Source organism: Gobio gobio, assembly GCF_949357685.1.
Source record: "Gobio gobio genome assembly, chromosome: 20".
Lineage (NCBI taxonomy): Eukaryota > Metazoa > Chordata > Actinopteri > Cypriniformes > Gobionidae > Gobio > Gobio gobio.
The window spans coordinates 39,915,738-39,942,491 of NC_137113.1; the positions used below are offsets into that span (position 1 = coordinate 39,915,738).

The following is a 26,754-nucleotide window of genomic DNA, read 5'->3' on the forward strand; positions in this document are numbered from 1 at the left end:
AGATATTTTTAATGAAATCAGAGAGATTTTTTTTTCCTCCATTGAAAGTCTATTTACCCAAAACTCTGACAATTAAAAACGATCATGAAGAGATTTTAATATAAACCCATATTAAGTATACTAATATCAGTGTACTAGTAGTAAACTTGTAAGTGCACTTTCAATACTGCTTGGGACTAAATTGGCCCACTTTTTAGTATATAAAAGTATATGTTTAAGTATATACTAATAGCACACTTGAATAAACTTCTTTTTCGGGTTTTAATCATCAAATAGTTGGGGAAATAGACTTTCAATGAAGGGACATAAAGATTGCTCTTAAAATATCTTCATTAATGTTTCGAAGTTGAACGAAAGAACATCAGAGTGATTCAACAGAATTTTCATTTTTGATTTCATTATTTTGCCTGTTACTCTTCAGTTTTCTGGGTTTTTGTGCCATTTAAAAAACTTGAATCTGGTCCTCTACAAACTTTGACGCATGCCTGCTGTGCGGTAGAATCAATGTTCAGTTTTCAAGTGGCGTGATAAATCGTTCCCACAAAAGCTATTCCAGTGTAAATGTATTTATCAATGCTGAATTTATTTGGCCTCTGCAAAGGTTCGGGGTCCTGTACGCTGGTGTGTCTCTTTGTGGCAAGAATACACTGATGTGTGATGAATACACTGGATATGTGATGAGACCGTCGATCATACGGCTGCGGTTCTCTCTCCATCACCTCAGATGCTGGAGTGCAGATTGGGATCCTCTTAACACAGCTTCATTTGACAGTGAACGAGCAGCACTTGAGCCGTCGCCTGAACCGAAGTATGATTAGTTTCTGTGGGTAAAGTCATGTGGACAGCAGTAGAGTTCCTCTCTTGACAGAAACTCATGACTTTGATTTTCTTCAAGTATCTTTTTTTGTTGTTGAAGATTTACGAACAATACCCAAAAGCGTTTGGCTCGCAGGTGGAGAGCGTGCCGTTCACGGCAAGTTTTGAGACTAGTTTAGTTTGGAGTGCCGGCTGACGATTGCATGCCTTGATCTAAAGTGCTGTTACGGGATACGGGTCGTTGTACAGTGTGTCGCTTTCATGTGAGCTGAAGCGTTGCATTGCCGATTGTAATCTACCATGAATTGCACGTCGGGACTCCAATTAGCCACACGTGGAGCTCTTTTCGGATGCCCTGTCGTCTTCGCCTCCAGTCTTGCGGAGGTAATGGAAGCGCTTGGCCTGCGCGGGAGTCCCCGTCTCTGCTGCACCTGCAGGATTAGTATGCAGACACTGGTGGTCCCTTTGTTCCGTCCCACAAGCTCAGGGTCAGACAAACAACCACACCATTAGCACAGCACAGCGCTCCTTATTAAAATGTAAAGCAGACCAACACACTGGCATGCTGGTCGTTAGACTTGATAATGAATGTAACTGAGATGTTTTTAGATTCTGTGGTTGTGTGTATTATCATCATCATGATGTATTTAGCATACACTTCTACAAACAGGTAATTTAGGACTGTGCAAAATTACATTTCATTTGGTAAGATCTGGTTGTTCTTGTGTTGGATTATCTATCATCATCCCAAAATGATCATTTCGATGTTTGGGAGTTGCTTTAGCGGATATAATATTTACATTGGTGAATACTGTCCAGGTGTTGTTGGCATACCATATGCTACAGCCTATGCTAGCTAATGCTGGCTCACAACCAAACAAACGTTTTCATTACTTACATAGTGAAATCTTGTCAAAATGTTAATAATTTTAACAAATAAGAATAATCAATTGCATATTTTCTATTCTATTCCTGCCATCTATTATCACCCTGAATAAGTTATTTCACATAACGTTTACATTCTGTATCGTCCACAAAAATATTGCTGAATTTATAAAAACACGACAAATCCCTGACAGTAAACTGTTGCCTCGTTCTATTTATGACGTACCCCAAGCACTCATGATACTTCTCATAGGAATGGATTTGCAATGGTCGCTTTGTCGCGTCCAGTGTAGACATCTTCCAGCTGTTGCGCCGCTACGATGGTCATGTCCGGCAGAGTAACACGGTGTTACATAAGATATTTGTTTATAACAAGTCGTATGTTGCGTTCACACCAAACGTGTCTGGAGCGAGTGATTTCAATGTCAGGTCAATGTAAAGACGCGTTGACGCGCGTCTGGAGGTCCTGCGGTGCGATAGACGCATTTCGCGTGGTGCGATAAATGCGATTCCGCCTCATTCGTGCGTCCAGTTTGCACGAATTACACGAATCGGCCGTCTTGCACGATGCACGCGAGTGATTTTATTTGGTGCTTTTTGTGCATTCACGTGCTTGAAGCGAATTCGCGTCTGACGCCCGAGTTGAAAAATCTGAACTTTGATGTCTATTCGTGCCGCGTTATCCAATCAGGAGCCTGCTTGCTGCTGTCACGTGGTAAAGTGAAGTGATGAGAAACCCAGCATAATTTAAAAATACTACTGTTATTGTGTTACAAAATTTAGTTTGAATACTTTTTCAGGTGAGAATGTAGTTGTTTAAAGCTCAAATCTGTGTTTTTTGTATAAAGAGAGCCCCTATTTAAAAAAATGATCTTGCGTTTTTGGAGTTGTGAGATCCAGTCGATCACCGGGTGCTCAGCGCTCATTAACCCCGGCGAGAGCAGCCTTTCCTCAGCCAGTCCTTCTGCCTCTAATGTCTCTGTAGTGGTTAAACATGAGATATAGTTACAGGCGATCTTTGGTGTCATGAATCTATAATTTGTCATCTGCCAAATCGTTTTGACTGAGGGCAAAGAGAAGTTTCATAACTTTATTTTTTAGGATATTTAAATATACATGCAGGGAAGATAATGTAGGTAGAGCGTTGCTGGACCACATTTGTGCGGCTATTAATGTTTAATATATTTTTTTTAATGAAAATGAAAAGAGGTAGAGTGGTGTTTTATGACATATTTCTCCTGAAGCGCTTTGAACACGCGTCTATTTTGCTTATTTTTTGCTATTTTGCGTCTATTTTGTTTCTTTTTTGCTATTTTGCGTCTATTTTGCTTCAAACACTCGATTTATAAGCGCGTCCAATTTGCTGTGGACGCAAAATGACGCAAAAAACGCGAATGGATTCAAAATGTTCAAGCATCCAACTACACACGGTAGATGCAATTTTGATGCTCTATTCGCATTTGGTGTGAGCGCAGCATAAGTGAGAGCTTTTAATGAAATTATTCATATCTGTAGAACTTTAGCCATCAGGTTTTCAGACTTCCATGCTCAAATGAGAAAAAAATTTTCATTACAAAAATAAACTTAACCCTTTCCGCCTTTCTGTGTTTTCACTGTTATATGGAAGGGTGCGCTATGACACATCTTCTGAAAGAGTACTGAATCTCCTGATCAGAGCACAGATGAAGAAGAAGCATAAACAAGCAATAGCATACGGTACACTGAATTAATAATAAATTATAAATGCGTTCAGCGTTCTGCAACAAATATTTTTCGTATTTTGTAGACTATTTTAAGTCGTAAATTGAGAAATTTCCAATGTAAATTTTAAAGTGATTTTCAAGTGACGTTACCTCACGTAAACGTCGCTCCAGACCCAGACGATATCAGTCCGCTTCAGCTGTGTCTGCATCAGGTCAGTAACTAATCGGCTTGTCTGTTCTTCCTATGTGGAGTAGCATGTCAAATTAATGAAAGTATAAACCCTTTAGTTTAAACTCATATGCTCATGTGACTAGCCTTTATATACAGTAGTTGTGTTTGTTTTATGATTGTTCTGAGAATAGACATCACTGGAATTCCTACACAACTTGCAATATTCTAAAACAACATTACGACGCAATAAATACTACATTAAGGCTATTATAAGATGGTATTTTATGCATTTGTCGTGTGTAATAAAGTCTGTCAATCATCATTAGAGCGCCATCCTCAGGCTGAATAATGCAAGGACATTAGAATTCAAAATGTGATCAGATGTGTTCAGCGATTATAATATAAAGCTTGCAAAATGGTTATAATAAACTAGCGCTAAGACCCAGAATGACGTCACTCGTATGTGCGTGTCTCGTCATATGTAAATTGAGAGAAGTTGCTCCGGCTACTTTAACACGTGTGGGTGTGGAACATTTTAATTGTCACAATGAGCGAGAAAAGTTGACATGGAGCACCCTATCTATTAATGGGTATAGCGACAATAATGCCTTCAGCTAGTCAGCTTGATCTTTTGCATCTAAACTAGTTATATCTGTTAAGCCTAGTGAATGTTTTATGAGCCGTAGGATAACCATATTCATTTGCACAGTCACGCAGAGCCAAAAGACAACAAAAACAGTGTTCTTCTGCGAAATTCATGCAGTTTTATAATGTACCTTTAAACAAGATTGAAGTCTATATTTTGACAAATGTATTTATTTGTTTGGTTGGTTGTTTATTTACTTATTTTTTGAGGGTTTTTAAAAGTATATATTTTAAAAGTAATGAACTGTCTGCTTTTGATGCTACAACTCAGGATAGTTTAGTGAAGGAACTTTTTACCATAAACCAATTGCTGTTGTTACGGTGTAATTTTCCAGTGGCTATGACAAGTCACATGGTATTTACAGCTCGGATGATTGGCCCAAAAAGTTCTGTGGTTCCTATGAGTAAAGATGACAAAATTCACTTTTGGGGGGCAGCCGAGCAACCGCCATTGAGATGAATGCGAATGATAATGGATTGTTTCTCCAGCAGGTATTATAAACCTTCTTGTTTATAATTTGCCACCTAGAATTAAAGTTTGGTACAGATACATCAATTATCAACACCTATTGTCAACAAAAAAAACGACTTCCCTTTCAAAGTCAGCATCCACACACTGCAATACTTAAATAAATAAATCTTCCTCCTTAATTAAAAGTTATGCTTCCATTAGGGCCATAAAAAAGCTAAAAGGTGCATTTGTATTGACTCTTAAAACTTTGTGACCTTGCAGCACTTTAAGTCATATAAACAAATCTGTTTCATGTCTTTAATATATAACCCTTCAAGATGTTCTGCTCTGGCTAATCTCATCTCATTTTTTTTTTCAGTGTCCTATTGCAGTATAGTTTAGAGTGCATGCTGTGTTTGTCTGATACTTGTTTGAGAGAGAATAGAAGGCAGCCACAAGGTCTGCTTCCCATTAATCATCTCAATGAGCTTTTGTTCCCTTTTTTTTCCCAGAACGGGTCAATCAAACCGAGATGCTTTACCGCATTTTCTTTTGTCTGTGTCTTTCACTCGGGCTGCTCATCAAATATTCATAGCTTTTTCAATAATTTATCTCTCGTACACCCTTATCTTGTTTTAGGACACTCGTGCATGTGATTAGTAAACTTCTGAAAGTGTGCTATGTATGTAAATGAGGCCGACATTTTCAACAAGACCAGCTGAGAGTTTATAGCTACTCGAGCTTTCAAGTGGAACTATTCATCTCTCTCTGCCTTCACCAGCTTTTATGTCATTTCAACATCATGTAGAAGCACCATCCCTCATTATTATTCTCCTCTCATGTCTTCAGCTGTCAGTTTTTGCTATTGACCCTCGAGCCTAATATCCTTATTAAGGTTATAACGATACTAATATTTCAGTAGTCGATACCAGTGAAATTTCACGATTCCCAAAACTAATTTTTATACCACTGCTAAAACTAATATGCTACTGAATACACTCTTTAAATGAAATATTAATATAACAGGGGCGTTATCTCAAATGAGCAAGGGGGCAGCAGTACCTATTAAAATTAATTGAATGAGAATATTAAAAAAAAAAGTTTAAAAAGGGATAACTTGAGGAAAATTTTTAAAAAGTTTTATTGAAATATTTTTTTTTATAAAATAATTATAGAAATATAATTTTAATTGCTAATTGATGATCTCAAATGTAAGATAAAATGACATTGACACAGAAAAAAAACTGCCTCCATATTTCCATAGCATATGGTGTTCATGCGTCGTCGTCTTCAATTAATTAATGAATTATTATTATTATTATTATTATTATTATTATTATTATTATTATTATTATTATTATTATTATTATTATTATTATTATTATTATTATTATTATTATACTGTGTACAGCAATGCTGCAAAATATTTTATTAACCCCATAAAGCCTACTGTCTTATATTTGAAATTCAAATTTCTAAGGCATCTAAATTATCATCATGATTGTCGATGATTATCATCAAAACCTGTTGTACATAATCTACATGCCTTTTGTCGTCTGATTGATTGTTTATACTTTTTTTGCAAGTAAAAGGCCTTTTGGTATAATTGTAAAAATGTTCAGGTTGTGGTACATGTGTCTATTTGCTGTGAAGTCTTTGTGAAGTCTTTACTGACTTTTATAAAGTAAATGTAAGAGTACATTTTATATTGATAGTAATATTTCAAGATGACCACTTACTGGACTGAAGCCACTTAGGTTTACTTGATTATCCATTCATTGTTTTTTTTTTTTTTTGGGGGAAATCATGTTATAATGCGAGTATCAAATATGATACAATAAGTTTTTTTTGTAATGTTTATTTTTTCATCTCTCAGTCATCATTGTATTGCATTGCATTATGTTTTGCCTCCACAATGAAAACTACAAGAGCTTTGATAATAGCACTAAGCATTTAAAGGGGTCATGAGACATACAATTTTCCTTGAGCTTTTTGCCTAATAGATGGTGAAAGAAGAAAATGAACTCCTACTTCATCATTGCAACTTTGGCACCGCCCACTGGTGTGTTAGTGAGATGACGAGGAGATAAGATAAATACAGAATCACTGGACTAAAAATAACATTACCATCCAAAGGATCCTAATGCTAGGAATGTGCATATTTATTTTCAACAATGTGGATGTCTCAGTTGAACATTATTGATTTGTTTTCGGTCGCAATTCGCAGGCTTTTGGAAACACATTTTTACGATATGGCCTCGACAGTAATGTGACAACATCTAAGTAAATGTGTTAATTCGAATGCCTGATCTGTGGAAACATTACAAAACAATGCAGTTCATGACCCCTTTAAATATCAGCATATTAAGATATAATAATATTACTGGAGATATAGAGTTACAACTTTATGAAAGTGGGTCTGCTATAATGTTTTAAAAATCGTATTGATTTACAGTAAAAGTTATCAGAAAATCATCTTACATTTTGGCCATATATACATCAGCAAATGCACCAATGTAACGTTTTCACAGTTCCTTGGTTTCCCTGTTTGTTAACTAGTTTCCATGGTTCCTAGTTCCACACACCTGCCATTTTAAGGGCTGTCTCAATCGCAGAATCCTTACAGTGCACTGAATCGTTCGCTCCCTAAAAAATCCCGCAATGCACCGCAAAACCCAGGGGGCATAGATGCTCACTTTGATCCCTTAATGGAAGTTCTGAAGTGCGAAACTTCAATCATGTGAGCCAACTCACTACACATAAAGACCGGCAATGACAATTGCTGGGATATATGTTTTTAAAAACAGAAACCGTTATTTGATTATATTTAGACAGGTAATGAACAAAATCTAGCTAACATTTATAATTTATTAAAGGCTTAAATGTGCGCGTATATGTAACAAGCAAAGTATTTATCATTATGTACTTTAAATTACTTTACAGGTAATGTCAGAAAGATATCAGCTCTGCTGTTGTTCATAAATACCAGTAATGAATGATGTTGTACAATGAGGACGTTGTCACGTCGCCAGAAATAGAGTCATCAGTGTCCCAATGTGTAGTGAGCCAGCATCCTTTACTGTCCTTACCATTGCCGAACTCGTGAACATGATATACTGATTCATGAGCTCGGGAGCTCTGGAGCTCTGGAGCTCTGGAGCTAGGGAACTGAGTGAGACGCAGAAACACCCCTGTGTTTATAAGCGCTGAGTTTTCCTAGTTTCTTGGTTCGGTCTCGCCAATGTTAATGTGGTTGTGTTTGATTTGATCTCCTGGGATCTCCTGCGTGTATTGTAGGTATTTTATCAAAGAATGTTTCATTATCCATCTCCTTCATTGTGCGTTTTCATTACAGCCATTCCCTGACAACCAAATTGCATATTTTTGCTCAACTGAGGTGTTTTTTTTCCTACTTGAGTTCCATATTTTCACTACATCATACTATATGAGTCATAAATGTCTGATGTTTAAAATATAATACGCAATAAAAAAAAGGTTTAAAGGTCTAAAGGTTTAACAAACTGTTCCATTAAAAAATTTAAATTCCGGACTATTATTTCATATGTAAGGCTTTACGAGGTTAATCAGCATTTTCGTTTAACTCTTAAATTTTTTCTTTGTTTTAGATTTATGTTTAAAGCAAGGAGGAAAACATATTAAAGGGGTGGTAAAACACATTCTTTCGAAGGCTTGATTGTGTTTGTTGGGTGCACTGTAACATGTGTTCATGCTTCGTTTTTAAAAACTTGCATTATTTTTCATATATTTTACCTTTATTCTACATTGCTCTGTCCCTCCTTGTAAAAACGGTCTGATGGTTTCCGGCTTGTATGAAGCCGGTCCCTCAAAAATACGAAATGGACTCAGATTGGTTAGCTGGCCCAGTGTGTTGTGATTCGCTAACCGCCTAGTGCACGTTTGTCAGAAACGTCACGCCCCTTACCTTTACCGGTAGACTGTGCTTTGGTCAGTATTAGAAACAATGGCATCAATAAAACCATACCAATTTGAGCCCGAATCAGACCCAGAACATTTTAGTGAAGATGATCGAGCAGAACCTGTTCAACCTGTTCAGTCCTCAAGAGTAAAGACTGCGGATCTATAGTGATCGCTACTGAATGGCACTGTTACTTTTGTATTTTTAGAACGATTATAGCCAAATATCTGTCGCAAGAACTATTAACCCAAAACAAACACTAAACATTGGCTTTACTATAGTAGCCAAATCAAACACAGAACCATGTTTAGCATGCCCGTAGATAAACAATACATAAAAGCTCTAATTAAATAATAATTTACACTAATGCCAAGTTCGCTGTTGAGATATTAAAAAAGTTTGTAACGTTAGGTGTTTGTCGGATAACGTTAAGTATGAATGAGCATTTAACAAACTGGTGTGCAGAGCCAAACAGCATTGTCATCTGTGTACTTCCTTGCTACAACGTACAGTTAACAATACGGACGATTACAGGAAAACACATCGACGAAAAATAAATCATACTTACAGGTTGTGGCCCGTAAACAGCTTCTGTTTTTAAATCCATCTTTCAGGACAAGCCGTTGTGTGAATCCTGCATTGAACTTTCGAAGATTGTGGAAGCTTTCCTCCGTAAAATGTGCAGCGGGAGCCGCGCGCGCCCGTTTGGCATTAACACTGGCAGTGTTTGTCTTGCGCAGCTGAACCGCGGCTCGTGTATTGCAAATACAGACCAATATTGTCCATTATGTCACATTTTCCGGTCTTCTCCTCCGACTCCTGTCTGTCTCGTGCTTTGATTTATGATGGGCACGGCAGCATATATCTGCTGCAGATGCGACCTGTTCCCCTCTGTCTCATACACACATATAACATGTTGTATGTTAAATGCACTGCAACGTACCCCTGTCCCTAGGAAGGCTGAACAAAGTGGACCTGCAATCCGGATGAAAATAACAGCGTTTCGTCTGCATTGCGGCAACAACACTCCAACGCTTCCCCACGGCGATACAAAATATCCTGCACCCCCCCCCTTATTTAATATTTTAGGAGGAGGGGTTTATGTAAATATTGAGGCTGGTGATGTCAGCAACCCTGGAGGAATGTCTAGTAGTCCCTACCGGCCGTTTACTGTAGTCCTTAGAAATTGATTTCTTTAAAAGCAAATATCTCCCTTTGCTTTAAACTTTGAAAGTTGTAACTTTGCAGATGTTGTTTATGCTCAAACAGCAACATTACACACTAGCTAAAGTTAGAAAAGTGAAGTTGTGGTTTACCACCCCTTTAAAAAGTCTATATTTGCTCTGAAAAAAAGTCTTGGCTTACACAATTTTTATCTAAAAGACATAATGCATGGGCCCTGTCATACACCTGGCACAATGCGACTCCAGGCGCAACGCAAGTGTTTTTTGGTAGTTTCAGCCTGATGCAGTTATCATTTTCACGTCCTGCGCCACGTTGTTTAAATGGCAAATGCACTCGTGCCCATCTGTTCGCCCATGGTCGAAGAACGAGGTGTGTTTAGGCGCAATGTTGGCGTGTTGCCTTTTTGAAGCAACTAAAAACTACTGCGCCATTGACCAACAAAAACCTGGTCTAAAGTCAATAGTGCAGTATTTTTTGTGTTATTTAAAGAGCGCGTTAGTAATATGTGCCTATAGGCGAGTGCACAACACGTGTACACTGCTTATTACACACACACAGGGACACATATTTAAAACCGAACACAAACATTTTTAAATATTACAAATAAAAGGATTCCTCTCTGGAGAAGCGTTGTTAAGTCTTTCCGCTTGCAATTTCTGCCATCTAAATAGCAAAATGACCATGGTGCAAGCGCAACTGGCTTTTAAAGGGAATGGGAGATGAGACTCTGATTGGTTTGTTGCATGTTACGCCCAAAACACATTGATTAGGTACAACACTTTTGGACCATGCACCATGCAACTGCATGAACATGAACAAAAACAAAAACAAAACTAGCGCAAAAAACAAAAACAAAAGTGGATTCGGACATGCCCTAAGTGCACCTGATTGTTAAAATAGGGCCCATTGTTTTAAATGTGTGTAGATAAATATTGTTTTAAATATGTTATTTGTCAGTTTTACCAATGCTGTGCTTCTATTGTAACTTTTCTATTTTAAGTTGCCTTGGTACCAAATTACCTCCACTTTTGTCATCCCTAATCCATATTTAGACTTACCGAGGGTGTGTAGATCTCCTAAGTGAAGTGCTAAACGCTGGGGAACATAGATTTGCCCTTTGTAAACCCATCCAAGAGCAAACAAACCCATTTGTCGTACACTAGCTGTGCATGTAATGCATGGCTATTTCAGTATTCATGTATTCTGCTGGAGTGAAAGTTGTTTTTGAATGATGGAAAACGAGCAAGCCTCCCTACCTTAAGTTCAGCACGAGGAAATTTGCCCTTTGCCTCTTGTTTAGAAAAGACAGACACAGTATGTCCCGCGGTTGCCAAACGCACTGATCGCAAATAGTTTGAAAAGGTCAGTGGCTAATCCACAGGCACAACCTTTGAAAGCAGCAGAAAGGCTCTTACATTTGAAGAGGGGCTGGTGGTTTTGCAGTATCATGATGTCGGCTTGTTTTTGTCTAGTGTGTAGTGCTGATTTAACAAAGAAATCTATCCATCCATCCATCCATCCATCAGCCAGTCTGTCTCTCTATCTATAGACCTTATTCACAGTAGGGGTTGAATGACTTCAGATTTGTTTAAGTCGACATTTATTTAAGTCAACATTTATGTGATGGAGGTTGAGATGATGTCAACTGGTCGCTGATGATGTCATTAATGAAAAAATAATCCTGAATCTCGAGCTGAGACTGAACGTGGGTTGCCCTGTGCACAGCTATGGCATATGACACGGGCTATTGCTCCTGCATAACCGCTTATTTCTATAAGTTATTTTGTCTATGGGTCGTTATATTTCTCACATATTTCTTCTCGTTCTAAATCAGATACAGATAACGTATCACAGTAAAGATTACATTTATATGAATGCATTAGTGAGAATGCGATTGTGTGTGAATTAATTCTACCTGGCAGCGTCTCTCTACTAATAGTGAAGCTGTGGGTTTTAGTTACTAAGAAATATATGCTAGAACTTTTCAGTTTCTAAGCTATTTTACTGATAAATCACAGAACAATGTTGACAAAACATTTCTGTGCTACTGAATGATTCTGTGTGCGAGCTACTGTCTCTATGTGTGTGCGTTAATGCAGCAGAAAAATATTTTGTGGAGCGCTCTCAAAGTATGCTTTTTTTTGTTGCCATTTTAACTGTTTGAAAATGGAGCATAAAAGTGGACTTCAGAGATTTTTTATCCTGTTGCGCGCTCTATAGGACATGATCAGCGTCTAGTCAACATCAAGTTTAAAGCGTCATGGCAGAGCATTAAAGTTGACTAGTCTGTGCAATTCCTAATTCACAGCAGCGCCATCTTTGATTTTTAACAGGAATGAAAGCGAGGTTGTTAGGGATAGATAAGCATCTCTTCAATGGGTTGTTCTGTTATTTAATGTGTTTTTGGATTGTTCTGCTGACGAAACACTGCAAAAATATAATTCCAAGAAATTTCAGTTGACAAAAAACTTGATCAAAAAAAAAGATGTGGAAAATGATCTAGGTGGTCTAGGATTAGGATTCATTAAAATTATCTAGGCACTTTATACAGCTTTTTACAGCGGATGCCATTGAAAACACTGTGGGCCCTATTTTAACGATCTGAGAATATGGTCTGAAGCGCATAGCGCAGGTGCACTTAGGGTGCGTCCGAATCCATTTTTGCCAGGTGCATGGTCCAAAAGGGTTGTACCTAGTCTCTTAATGAGTCATGGGTATGTTTTGTTCGTAACGTGCAATAAAACAATCATCGTTTAATCTCCCATTCCCTTTAAAAGCTAGTTGTGCTTGCACCATGGGGAAAGACTAAACACTTCTCCAGAGAGGAGAGAAAAAACTCCCTTTTATTTTTAATATTTAAAAATGTTTGTGTGCTGCTGCGTGGCCCTGTGCGTGTAATAAGCAGTGTACACGCGTTGTTCACCCGCCTATAGGCGCATATAACTAACGAGCCCTTTAAATAACACAAACAATACTGCACTATTGACTTAAGACCAAGTTTTTGTTGGTCAATGGCCCAGTCGTTTTCAGTTGCCTCAAAATAGCAATGCGCCAATGCATCTGAACACACCTTGTTTTCAGACCAGATGGGCGCGAGTGTATTTGCTATTTAAGCAACGTGGTGCTGGATGTGAAAATGATAACTGCATCAGGCTAAAACTACCAAAAAAACACTTGTGTCGTGATAAGGCCCGGTAAGTCTATCCCTCACAGCCTCGCTTTTATACCTGTCCTTATTGCTGCCTTTTCATTTATATATATTTTTATGTTTGGGTGTCTGTGGCATCAAAAATTTGAAAACTAGTATCAAACACTTGAGCACGTGCTGGTGTGAAGCACCCATTAGAGCACTGTCAGAACAGAGAGCGTGCAAGGAGTACAAGGATTTTTTCTCTATTATCTGCAAGCACAGCACACTGTCCACAAGACAAGAAGGAGCCGTCATACAAGGTGAACGTATGGAGGGATTATATGAAAGGTACTTTGTCGTCTTTCTGAATAACTGAATAAGGCCCGGAAAGTCTATCCCTCACAGACTTGCTTATATACCGGTCATGGCGCTGCTCTGAATAAGGTTTATTGCTGCCTTTTCATTTATATATATTTTTTATGTTTGGGGATCTGTGGCATCAAAAAGTTTGAAAACTAGCATGTAAATGTTAGCCTCAAAGCTAATGTAAATGGGCTCATGGAGCCTTTCGTGTTGATATAAAATATGAAAGGATATGTCCTTGTTTCTCAATCAAGAAAGAACATTTTTCTTGATACACAGTATTCACAACGGACAGATTTTATGCTTATGTATAAGCCATGTTGCTTTAGGGATGTTCTGCTTAACCTTCTAAATTGATATAATCAGAGGCCGATACAGTAGTTCTCTTATCGTAGGCCAAAAAATTATAAAAAATGTCTGGAGAAACCAGAGTCAAGCCATATATGTAAACAAGTATATTTATAATATTCAGATAAGTGTATGTTATTCCAAAATGTCATGCAATTAAGATCAGATCCTTTTGTGTTGCCAGAGCTCCTATTTGGGAATTTGTTACAGAGATTTTAAAGACAGTCGGCTTTGATTCGCAAAGAACCTTTTACCTTCTAAATGAATTTGTATTCCATCAGATTGATGTAGATACCTTGAATAACAAGCGTCTTGTGTTTTATTAAATAGCAGGATTAAATAAGTCCTGATAGCTGTTATGTATTGCCTTTGGATGCCTGTGGTTTTCACTCATTTAATAAAAGACCAAGATCAAAGAACACGATACACGGATTAGACTTCGACCGTTTCCAGCGTCTCACATCATCAAAGTAAAACACTGCAAATCTACTTGAAAAGGCCTGTGATCTATTGTTGATTAACACAATCTTTGATATCACAATCATTTTTATGTCTCGATGGGAAGAGGCCTAAGGTTCTGAATTGCTATTTTGATATCACATCTTTATCTAACAAACAGAAAAGCTAACGTCAAACAAACAGAAAAGAAGTTAGAGGCTGCCCTGTGGCCCATCCTCATCTTTTGGATTAAACACAGTTCAGTTTTGATTGATTGAACGCCATAGGCAGCGTCCCGAGTTCAAAAAGTTGGTCCGATAATATAATGGCATTGGAATGGAGGTTGCGGGAACGCTAGGTTACCGGCTCAGTGGACCTCATTAGTGTCAAACACTTGAGCACGTGCTTGTGTGAAGCAACCATTAGAGCACTGTCAGAACAGCGAGCGTACAAGGAGTACAAGGTTTTTTTTTTCTCTATTATCTGCAAGCACAGCACACTGTCCACAAGACAAGAAGGAGCCACCATACAAGGTGAACGTATATGGAGGGATTATATGAAAGCTACTTTGTCGTCTTTTCTGAATAACAAAAACCTGTGTATCTTCCACGCAGCAGCCCAAGGGAGACAAATCGCCCTGTAAGCCTGTGTACAACAAACTCTTAGCACTCCAAACCAAGGATGAAGGTTGCCTTGTCACCAAGCCGAGCGCGAGAAACGCAGTGTACGAAAGTGAAAATCACAGAACAGCTGATTCTGTGACAGGATTATTAGCTTTTGTATTCAGTGTCCTTGAGGGTTTTTTTTTTTTTTGTCTATGTTGTTGGATTTGATAGAAGAAAACACTTGCTGTTCTGACTTAGAGCTTTTCACCTCACTGTTTGCGTGCTATAGGTTTTGAAAGACTGTAGCTTTGAGAAACATTCTTCAGTTTGTCCTACAGACATAAGCAATATGCCAGCAGTGAACAGTTAACAGTGAAACATACAGAAATTGACCTTGTGAGTCTGTATGTCAACGATATTTTACGTTTTCAGACAATGGGAGCTGCCAGTTAAATGTTGCCCACAATATGCAGGTGTGTTTGACAAACTGTTAATTGTCATTCATCAATTATTCACCAACATGCGCCTTTCTGGAGCTAATAGATTCCAAAATCTAATTTATGCTGCTTTAATAACTAAAATTGGGGTAAAACAAAAGAAGGCACATGGAATTTACTAATTACATTCACCAGAGGCCTTTTAGATTGCACACACACAAAATGGGTAATTAAGGAATATTAAGAACAATATTGACATGTAAAGGAATAAAAACCCTTGCTACCCTTGGCTGGTTAAGTTTAGTAGCTTTAATAAGCAATTTAAAAATGAACATTAACGTGAAGTTCAACAAGGCTGCATTTATTTCATACTTGTTTTATGTTTTACGATGTCATTTATTCCTGTGATGCAAAGCTCCATTTTCAGCATCATTACTTCAGTCTTCAGTCACATGATCCTTCAGAAAACATTCTAATATACTGATTGGCTGCTTTTAAGTATTGTTAAAAGTCAAAAACAGTTGAAAACAGTTGCACTGCTTCTTTATTTATTTATTTTTTTGTGGAAACTGTGATTCATTTTACTGAGGGTTTTTTGATGAATAGAAAGAACAGCATTTACATTGTACATTTCTTTAAAGGTCCCATGGCATGGCATTTTTCTATTATTTTATGTTTCCTGTACTTATATTGATAGCATGATTTTTACATCATAAAATGTCATAATTTAGAAATAAAAGGCATTTTTTCTATACTGATGTTTGCCCTGTGGCTGACTGCCCTGTTTCAAGAGGCGTGTCTGCTGTGAGACTTCAATAAAAACGCCCACTGTTGTGATTGGCTGACATCTTTGCATTTGAAATGAGCGGAGGGGGCGTGGTTTAACGAGGTCTACCAGGCATGAGCTGCTGCCAGAGAGATGGATGGACCTGAGTTCACTTCTCATCAGTACGTCTCAGTTCAGTGAACTGTTGTAGTTCCTAGCATATACTTCGGTTATTCGTTTATTTCTAGTAGGAGGGGCTGTCACTCCATGTCAGAAAGTTAGTAACTTAAGTAAATGTCTCGCATTGACTCGCTGACTCGAGATGCGAACCGTTTAGAACGATTCAGTCCGATTTGCTGAACTGATTCGGTTCACTAAAAAGAACCAGTTCAAAAGAATGATTAGTTCGCGAACCGGACATCACGTACCAGAGACGGAGCGATTGCTAACAAAGTTATTTATATTAACTACTGAGTTGTGAGAGCGCTGTTAGCGCGAGTTTATTTTGTTTGTATCTGAGAGTTCTGAATAAACACGAGTCCCAGTCACACCGAGTCCGTCTTCATCATTATTCTACCAACTCTGTAACACATGTAATGTACCATTACAGCTGTCGAGATGAATGAGTTACGAGTAATCATATGAAAATCATCAGTGCATTGAGTACACAGCGCAAACAAAGACACAACAGCAGTAATCGAATGTAATCCAGTTTATTGTGGGTCTAGGCTGGCTAGCCTGGATACCCTCACGCTTACCCCCCTTCTGCTTAATCTTGCGCCACGTTTGGTGCCTCCGCTGTGGGCCAGATGGAGTACTGGGGGTCGGTGATGTTGAAGGCCGACCGGCCAGTGCAGCCTGAGCTTCGGCGTGCGTGAGGTTTATCTCTAAAGATGTTACTCTGCCGATGTTGAGCAGAAACTCACGACTGTATGCCCATTTTAGGACAGATAGACGCGACGAGGACGTACAAAAACATGGACTCACAAGATAAAAAACACGAAAACACTGTTCTGTCGGGAGAGAGAGAAGCCGCAGTGTGTGCACGAATAATAAATAATTAGCTACACATCAGAAATCACTGATCACAGATCAGAAGGAACTGAAAAAAGACTTCTGTTTTCATTTGTACATCCAAACACTGAGAAACTGCCAGCATTCACTCGTTCACAAGCCATGATCTCTCGAGGACAAATATAACGCTTGCATGGGCGTGCCAAATTCTCTGGGCGGAGGAAAGGGAGGTAACTGTTCCTGTTATGACTTCATAACAGGAAAATTCCTGATCAGCTCGTCTGGGCTGTCATTTTCTCAAAGGCAGAGAGAGACAGCCAGAACTCGGTTTACACCCGGTTTACACCGATCAAAATTTCTAGCCACTTGGGCACAATATTCAGGCTAGGGGAACTCATATTAATGTTGAAAAACCTCATAAAATGAAAATTTCATGCCATGGGACTTTTAACTCTTTCCCCGCCATTGACGAGTTAGCTTGTCTTTTATGTGAAAACGCCCTGCCATTGACGAGATTTTACGGCTTTCTGTAAGATATTTGTTTATAACAAATCTATATGTCAAAAACTTGTGAGAGCTTATTATGAAATAATTTTATCTGTAGAACTTTAGCCATCAGGTTTTCAGGCGTCCATGCTCAAATGAGAGAAGAAATGTTGATTACAAAAATAAACTTTACTCTTTCCCTGCCATTGACGGAAATGACCATCTTTCCGTGGTTTCATTGTATACTAGATAGGGGGCGCAATTACACATCTCCTGTACGAGTAGAGTATCTCCATATCAAAACAAAGACAAAGAAGAAGCAGAAACGAGTGATATCACATGTAAGCAGATATGAAAAATGTGATCATCAACAATAAACCGCATGTAAATCAAAACAGCCTGATGTTACGGAATTAAATGTTGACCCAGGAGGAGCTGTAGGATATTTGGGGGTGTTGATGGACTCGATCTACTCCATCTATGTTTTGATCATCCGACTGAATTTGACCTATAGATGTAGTCTTTGACAAAACACGATTTTCTCAGCTTTTTGCTCAAAATGTTGCTTTTTTTTATGAAACTTACTTATAGGCCATGTGGGAAGCATTAGGATGCATTTGTGCAAATACAGTTTGATCACATGCATCGTTTAAAAAGTTTATACTCGTATTTAAAAGGTGCAGTAAGTGATTTCTGAGAAACTGTTGATATTTGAAATCAACTCAAACAAACACACCCTTCCCTTTATTGCTACACTCCAAAATGCACAATATTAACGTGATTCTTAAAGCTTTTGCCCGATCATAACCCTTTTTTTTCCTTAGATATTCCTCTGACCTTTTCTCTTTTGTATTGAGCCATCTCTCTTTTTACAGTCTTTCTTCAAAACTCCCTCTCGCTCACTCTCTCTCCTCCCCCACCATGAGTGATTGGCTACAGGTGTGTTGTGTTTCTCAGAAATCACTCTAACTTTAACACTGCCCACTTGTGATCGAACCATATGAAACCAATATTAACACCAGAGACCGACAGGCAGGGCTGGACTGGGACAAAATTTCAGGCTGGGAAATGTCACACCCATCCAGGCCATCCCTTACACCCACATCAAATTTTGGAACCATGGAGAACCATATTTTTTTTTGTATGGTCATCGCAAAGAAAAGGTTTAAATCCTTAGGCTCAGACTGTGGTTCTCTTTTAAACTGCACCCTTACTTCCCTTTTCCTTTTCATTATCTTCATTTTCCCTTATATGTCTCTGTCATGACTCTCTCCCTTGTGTGTGTTTACTTTTTTGCTACTTTTCGTGTGCCCGTCACTTCTTCTTCAGCAGGTCTACCATTAGGAACAGAACTGTCTCAATGTTGTTGCAAAAAAAAAAAACATTGTAATTTGTTTGCACAGAATCTAAATTGATTTTAAGGTAAATTCAAAGTATCACATTATGACAATGTGTTGTTGTTTTATCTCAAAATGTCTTAAATATCCATTATTCAACAACTATTTAATGCAAATAAATTACTTTTTTTTATTTGCTTAAATGTCAAAAAATAGTACAATGATAAATACATCATGACAATATCTATATAGAAAAATCATAATAATGAACAAGTTATTGCATTATTACTAAAATATATATTTTTTTGTGTTGTCTGCCCTAGCTCCCTCCAAACGTATAAATCGATGTGAATATCTGTCTGCTAAATTACTACTGTAACTTTACAATAGATAATGATGCCATTTAGCATACAGTTTTTTGAATGACGATAGTGTTGAGGTAACAGCTTAGGACCCAGGACCAGAAGTGAAAAATGAAGACCAAGAGTCAGGAGTGTAATTAATTAAAGAGAAATGTACTGAAGAATACTTTGCAGTTTCATCAGCAGAAGCCAGCTTCAAGTCTCACAAGGAGTTCGTAGGCCGCACTCCCTCTACCACCCTCCCCCTGCCTCCACCTATCATACATACAATTTCTGAATAGTTATACTGTTTTCAAGGTCTAACCACGTCATTATTGCCATGTGGAATGATTCTGATTGGGTCAGAGAAAATGCACAGTCACAGTAAATTTCCACACAAGGATAGATAGCAGAGCATATCTCTAAACTAGGTAGACTAGTTGTCGCCCCATCACTAGAATTAGATCATTGTTAACCTCGGAGGTTGCAGAAAGGCGTTTTCAGGTCTGGAGTATGATGGTATTTTTGGTGCAAAACAACTGAACACGCGTGCGAGTGGAATTTGTATCTGTAGAGCATATCCACATATGTGGATGACTAAAGAAATCAAGCCACAACACAACAAAATCAAGCCACAACACAACGAAATCAAGCCACAACACAACAAAATCAAGCCACAACACAACAAAATCAAGACACAACACAGCAAAATCAAGCCACAACACAACTAAATCAAGCCACAACACAACTAAATCAAGCCACAACACAACAGAAAATCCACAACACAACGAAATAGCCACAACACAACGGAAATGCTCCCGACCACTAGGGGACTCTCGGAGTGCGGTAAAGTTAGTTTTCCTTGCATTGTTCTATAGATTCGCCAATCTTACAAATATTTAAACACTACGATCAGTTTTAAGTGTGCAGTTGTATATCGACATGAAATATCAATTCAAAATCACCTACGTGCATAATAGCTGCATATTTATACTCGAAAACGCTTTTACCCGCTGCCACAGCGCTAAGGGAGCGTCTGCCAATTCCACCAAGTTGAAACATAATTTCTATGAATTAAATAAAAAAACTAAATAATTTTCAAATTCCAATGTTGTGTTGTGCATTACTAAGTCAGTTTGGATGTGGAATTTTAACATGTCTGTTTTTAAATGTTAAAAGCAATTTTAATTCATACAAATTATACGTTTCAACCAATTGGTGGAATTGGCAGACGTTCCCTTAGCGCCGTGGCATCGGGTCAAAGCATTCTCGAGCATAAATATGCAGCTGTAATGCATATAGGTGATTTTTAATCAATATTTCATATTGATAAGCAATGGTTAGCCTACATACTGTTAAAACTAATTGTGGTATTGATTTCTTTGTAAGATTGCCGACTCTATAGAACAGTGTCAACTTTACCGCGCTCCGAGTGCCCCCAAGTGGTTGGGAGCATTCCCGTTGGGTTGTGGCTTGATTTCGTTGTGTTGTGGCTTTTTCGTTGTGTTGTGGCTTGTTTCCGTTGTGTTGTGGCTTGATTTATTTGTGTTGTGGCTTTTTCGTTGTGTTGTGGCTTGTTTTTGTTGTGTTGTGAACTTATGTTTGCTTTTTATATTTCGTTGTGTTGTGCACTACTGGGCCACTGTAATATTGGGCCTGCACAGATCATGCAACGTACACACACGAAAGCTCCCTAGCATCACAGGGAGTGATCGGGTGTGCATTATTTTTCTAATAAATAAACAGCCCATCGTCAATTATTCCTTACATATATATAATTATATTGAAGCGTCGGTAGATTCCAGAATCTTTCAATAGTAATGGAGTGCTACTGCTAACATTTGCATGCAGTTTAATACTTAGCTACATTAAAAGACAAAACCACAGTAGCCTTTTACAGGTGAAACTGACCAGAATTTGAAGCCCCTTCTTTTATTTCGCTCCTTCTTTGAGAGCTTTCCCTCAATGTTCCACCAGGCCACTTCCTCGAGTTCGTCGCACTAATTATTACTCGAAACGGTTTGGCGGACGTGCTGAGCTCACGCGAGCTGAATCGTAGCATTGCCAGTCAATACTAACCGTTTCAAGTTTTTGTCGAATTCTAGGATCACTTTAGTGCAATGGGGCAATTATATAAAGAAAAAGAAAGAAGGCAGCGGGCCAAATTAGTTGCCAGCCACCGGGAATTGGCAACAGGGTCACACTGTCTGGACACATTGACTCCCAAGTCTTTTAAAATGATTATTTGTCTATAGTCCAAATTGTGCTCTTCTCACCCACTGGCTCCGAAATATGACTTGTAGTGAGGCAACAGCTGATAGCAAACATATGTTTCATTATGAATCAGTTCTGCTGTTGGGTTCATCTGAGGTGAAGATCTGTTCACTCTCGCGCTCACATTCCATTAACACTCTTTATTCTGCTTAGTTTAGCAACTGTGTAGGATGGCCAATTAACACTGTGATCTGGTTAACTTCTTGATTGATTAAATTCCTGTGAATATTTTGTCTTGATAAGTATGGACCTGAATCCATTACAGCTCAAATTAATTGAATTTGCTTTATAAAATAAAACTGTATGCTGTCTGCTTGATTTCAGAAGATGAAATAATCGTGCTGACTGGCAATTGATTTTCTGTCAGACCTATATGTGTACATTTAATTCCGTTTGATAGTGTGGAATAGCCTACAGTGCATTTATATTAAGGCACAAAAGTGAACCATTTAGATTATCGGTAGATTCCTTAATATGCGGTTTTGCAGTTCCAGCAGTTCTTGAAATGCAAGCCACATATTTGAATGACCATTTTCCTACCGGCGCCTCAGGCTTTTCTTCTGTACCTTCAAACATCGCCTGTAGCTCAAACAGTACAGTAAAACGCTAGCAATGCCAAGGTCATGGGTTAGAATCCAATGAAATGCTAACATACTGATATACAGAAATTAGTTTATACCATTTCAATTTGCAGTTAATTTTCAGCATCATTACTCCCTTCTTCACATAATCCTTCAGAATATTATCAATGTTGAAAACCTTTTTTGCATAATATTTGTGTGGAAACCGTGATAGATTTCTTCCTGGATTCTTTTAAAGGTGTCATGAACTGGCTTTTTAAAAAATGTTATACTGTTGTCTGAGGTCAACTTATGACGTTTACATTCAAAAACATCATAACGAATAATTAATAGGCTATTTTCTGCCATGGTTTTGAGGCTCTCTGAAGAAACGATCGGTTTTGATGGGTGTGCCGCACTGAACACTTGGAAGTAAACGGCCACGGCTAGGATTGGATAAGATTTGCATATTTAATGAGCTTCAGCTACCGTCAGTCCCAGAAATTGTCTGGGGGAAAAGCTCAGAAGACTCTAAAAAAATCAACAAACACAATGATTAAATCACACACAGACACACACACTCACTCACTCACTCGTGCAGACACACACACAAACTCACACACACACACACACACACACACACAAACACACACTCGCGTCTGTGACAGTGTGCTAAGGTATGTAATCAATAGATTGCAAATGCTCTGTAATGTAATGCAAAACTAACACATATAAAAAACATGTTTTAGCCTACTCGCATAAGTGTGTGTTCAGAAGGAAACTTATGCAGGGACGATCCTTAGCTCACGAGTCGGTGGGCGGGGCTACAGAAGCATATTTATCTGTAGAGGCGGCGTCTAGGTCCTATTACGTAAGAGATCCGCATATTCTGAGAGCTCTCGTTTTATGGGCCTGGTGTCAATAAAAGCTTTTCTTTGACTAACAAGGAAGTTTTCAGCTCTGAAACTTACAGGATATTATTATATTACCATGACCTTTTATATATCAAAAGCTCAAGGGAAAGTTGATTTCTCAGTTCATCACCCCTTTAAGAATGGAAAGTTCAAAAGAACAGCATTTATTCATTTTTGTTCACTTTTGTTCATTTTAATATCCTTCCTGAATAAAATAATTTCTTTATACATTTTTTTATTTTATCTGCAGTGTACATTATTAATAGGGATGGGTATCAAGAACCGGTTCCAAATTTCTAAGAACTGGTGATTCAATAAGAAACGTGCATTTCGATTCGGCTGATTACTGCACATGTTAATGTGATTTTATATGAGTTCTATTCCGAGTCTTTTTGCACTTGAACTGACAAATACACGCAAAAATATGTCAAAATATTCTTCTAAACACAGTCATTTATGTCTTAAATGAATAAAAAGTTGACAAAGAAAACACATGTGTCACAGTATATTGGATTTGTGCAGCTCTTAAAGTGACAGCAGCGTAATAAACCTGCTGCTGTCTCTATAATAACATTAATCAAACAACAAAAGACCTGTTTTTGACTGAATAACTTCCATAACTATATTTGTAATGTAGCCTGTATTTTATTCATAAAGTGCAGTGTTATTTTACATTTGATTACAGTTTCTGTACCTGAAAACCTGAAAATCTTAAAACACTGCTATGCTATTTTTAAACCATAGGCAAAAGTTCCTGGTCTAAGTGTTCTTTAACTTTTTATCTTTTGTCAAATCAACTTAAATATTTAATGTGGTTCAGATAACATAATATTTTGAGTTTCTATTTATTTCTTCTTTGTATTAACTTAACATTTTTAGTTCCAATGAACTAAAAATTTTAAGGCATCCAGGTAACTTAATTTTTTAAGTTACACCAGCAATATTTTTTTACAGCATGGTATTCAGCAATGAAATGTTTTGCTATAAGACTTAGAATAAATGTGAATGATATCTATGTTTTTTTGTATTATTAACCTTCCTAATTTAGAAAATTTGAAAATTCCTAATTTCAGAAAAAAAAAAAAAAAAAAAAAAAAAGAATTTCCGAAAGTTCGAAATTATGAATCGATAATAATCAGAATCGATAAGCAGATCGGAATTGAAAATGATACCCAACCCTAATTTTGAACAATAAATGTGTGAATGTAGAGCACTCAGACCTCTCAATTAAATTCACGTTGTATAATTGAACAGAACTGAATGAATTTACTTTTTCAGTTTGTTGGCATATTTTGCTCACAGCAGAGCCAAATGACGTCCAGTTCCACCTCTCTGGTCCTGGACTAGATCAAACTCCACTTCTATGGAGTCTACCTAATTGGTGGAGTTATGTTCAGGGATAGGGTTCTGGGTATGGTTAGGACCATCAAGCTCCACCCATTGGCTCTGCAGCCTCTCAAATAATGTGCCACTTTTGCTATATTAGCAAGTTTTAAAACCACTGTCTTGTTTGATTTGTGATACATCATTAATGCAGTTCACTGTGTATTTGCAGGTTCTCTCCTGTCAGCGAGAATGCCCCTGTGGGAACGGTCGCAGGAGTCATCTTGGCGGCTGCCATAAACCAGACCATCGTCTACTCCATCATCGAAGGAAATGAAGGCGGTGAGCACTTATCGGATTTGCATAATTTGTTTAGTGAATCAAGTGCTAAAACGATTCAGAAAGGGCATGCAATTAAACCGTCACTGGCAGTTCTCATACATGCTTGCCCTTCAAGTATATACTTCAACCAGACTATGGTTTATTCCTTCATCAGGAACTTCAGTGCAAAAAAAGACAAGATTGCGGGAAATGTCAAACTGGTCTTTTATGAGCTGGATATTATTGTATTGTAATAAATTATAGTTTGTAAGGCATCAAGCATGGGATAATGACAGCCCACACACTCCTAGATGCCATTTCTTAGGTGGCTGTCAGCTGCAAGTTATGAAAGAAGTTTTTCTTTTTTTTTTTTGAAGGAGTGTATTCCTGTTGCCGTGTGTCATCGAAGAGCGAGTGAGAGCAGGAGGGAGGTGTGCGTGATTAAATCCTCTCTCTGTTCAGAATGTGTTCAGCCGAAATCACATTTGAATACATCTGGCGCTGGTTTAGAGCGAAGGGGAAATCGTTTCGGTACATTCTCATTAGACAGAATCAAGGAGCGTAGATAGGTAATCAAAGGGCTGTTTTCATTAGCGCAAACTAGAAAAAGCGAGGAAGAATAAGGTAATCATCACACCCTTCAAACCGCCTGGATCAAAGATGTTTAATGCAATGACATCACCCATGATCGGAGCTAATCCTTTATGAATGTTAATCAGTCTCAAGAGGTGGGTAGTACACCCTGGGCCTGAAATCCCACTATAGCTAAGTGCATTACCGATATGGTGCACCGAAGTGGTTAAGGGATGAGTTGTAAGACCTGGGGCCCTATCTTGCACCCAGCGCAATTGACTTTGTACACCGACGCATGTGTCATTCCTGTTTTGCACCCGCGCAAAGCGCGCTTTTCCCTCCACAGAAGCACGTCGCTAAACTAGTGAATGAACTTGCGCTACCTGGGCGGTTCAGCGCAAAAAAGGAGGCGTGTTCCGGCGCAAACAATCCCTGGTGCTATTTTGCTGTTCCATTAAACAATTGCGCCACTGACCAGAAAAAACCTAGTCTAAAGTCAGTGGCGCGTTGCGCGTTGTTCATTATGCTATTTTAAGGGCGCATGCTTGACCATAATGTATAGCGTGCACAACGCGCATACACTTTGCTCATGTAATCTACACAGATGCAACAGTTATTTTTGCAAATCATAAATTGTTACACTAAAAAATATTAACACATGAGATGACGGAAATCATTGTGGTGTGCCACGAAGATGTGAAAAAATAGGCATAAATCTAGCTTACAAATTATTCAGGCTAATTGTAGTCTAATAATTAAGGAGACCTGTTTGCCCAATAGTGGCAACTTCTGGCAAGACATATATGTATATAAGGACATCTAACAAATTGGTTTGTCCGTCAAGAACCAGGAAAAAAAATCGGTGAGGGTGGACGCAGCGATGTCCTCTGCTGGCGTCAGGTCCTGAGTAGAGGCAGATCCACCTCCCGTTACACGGCGTGCCCGATTGATGCTGGCAAGCTTGGACTTTCCCCGTCTTCTGATGTCATTGTAGCGCTTGCGGCACTGTTGCGACGTCCTGGGGATGCCAGCTGATGAAACAATTGTGGCTATTTCCTCCCACGCCTGTTTAACCGACGCTATTTTGGGTGGGTTTCTCCCATCCCCATACAACACAACTTCTCTGTCTTTCACTGCTCTTACAAGAACAGTCTCCTCGGCTGTGAACCGCTCCTGGCGTGCGCCTGGTAAATACGCCATAATAATAGCAATCCATAATGGAACTTGCGCACCTGCTTTTACAGGGAATGTTGGATGACGCTCTGATTGGTTTATTCACGTTACGCCCAAACCACACCTATGAATAATGAAGCTACTTCAGACCAACCCATTTTAGATTTGCGCCGGGCGCAAGAGCCATTTATCCCGCCGGGAAAATAGCAACAGCGCCGAGACCCGCCCACAAAGTTACTTGCGCTTCGCGCGTTGACACTTGCGTTTCAGATCGTTAAAATAGGGCCCCTGGACTTAGAATTACTGTGCGCAAATTCTTACATCACGGTATGAGTTGTCATATCAGGTCAAGGTATGGATAACAATATAGTTATTTTTTCTGTAAATCCAATGGGGAAAAATGTATAGTAAATAACCATGTTGTAATCCCTATTTTTGGAATAAGATCCAGTGAATGCCCTAAAAATGAAAAGTACGTCATCTCACTTGATTATTTGGTAACACTTTACAGTAATGTCCCATTAGTTAGCATACAATAAAGCAATAAACAAAACATT

At 38.4% G+C, this 26,754-nt stretch overlaps 1 protein-coding gene across 1 annotated transcript in view; it reads left to right on the forward strand.

The window, feature by feature from the left end:
• Positions 1-26,754, forward strand: part of pcdh15b (protocadherin-related 15b) — a gene marked incomplete at its 3' end in the record, with an annotated part of 357,459 nt that overhangs the window by 275,730 nt on the left and 54,975 nt on the right. Inside the window, exon 25 of the mRNA XM_079845636.1 lies at positions 24,363-24,472. Within this exon, the coding sequence (XP_079701762.1) occupies positions 24,363-24,472 (110 nt within the window). The remainder of the gene's footprint in view (positions 1-24,362; positions 24,473-26,754) is intronic.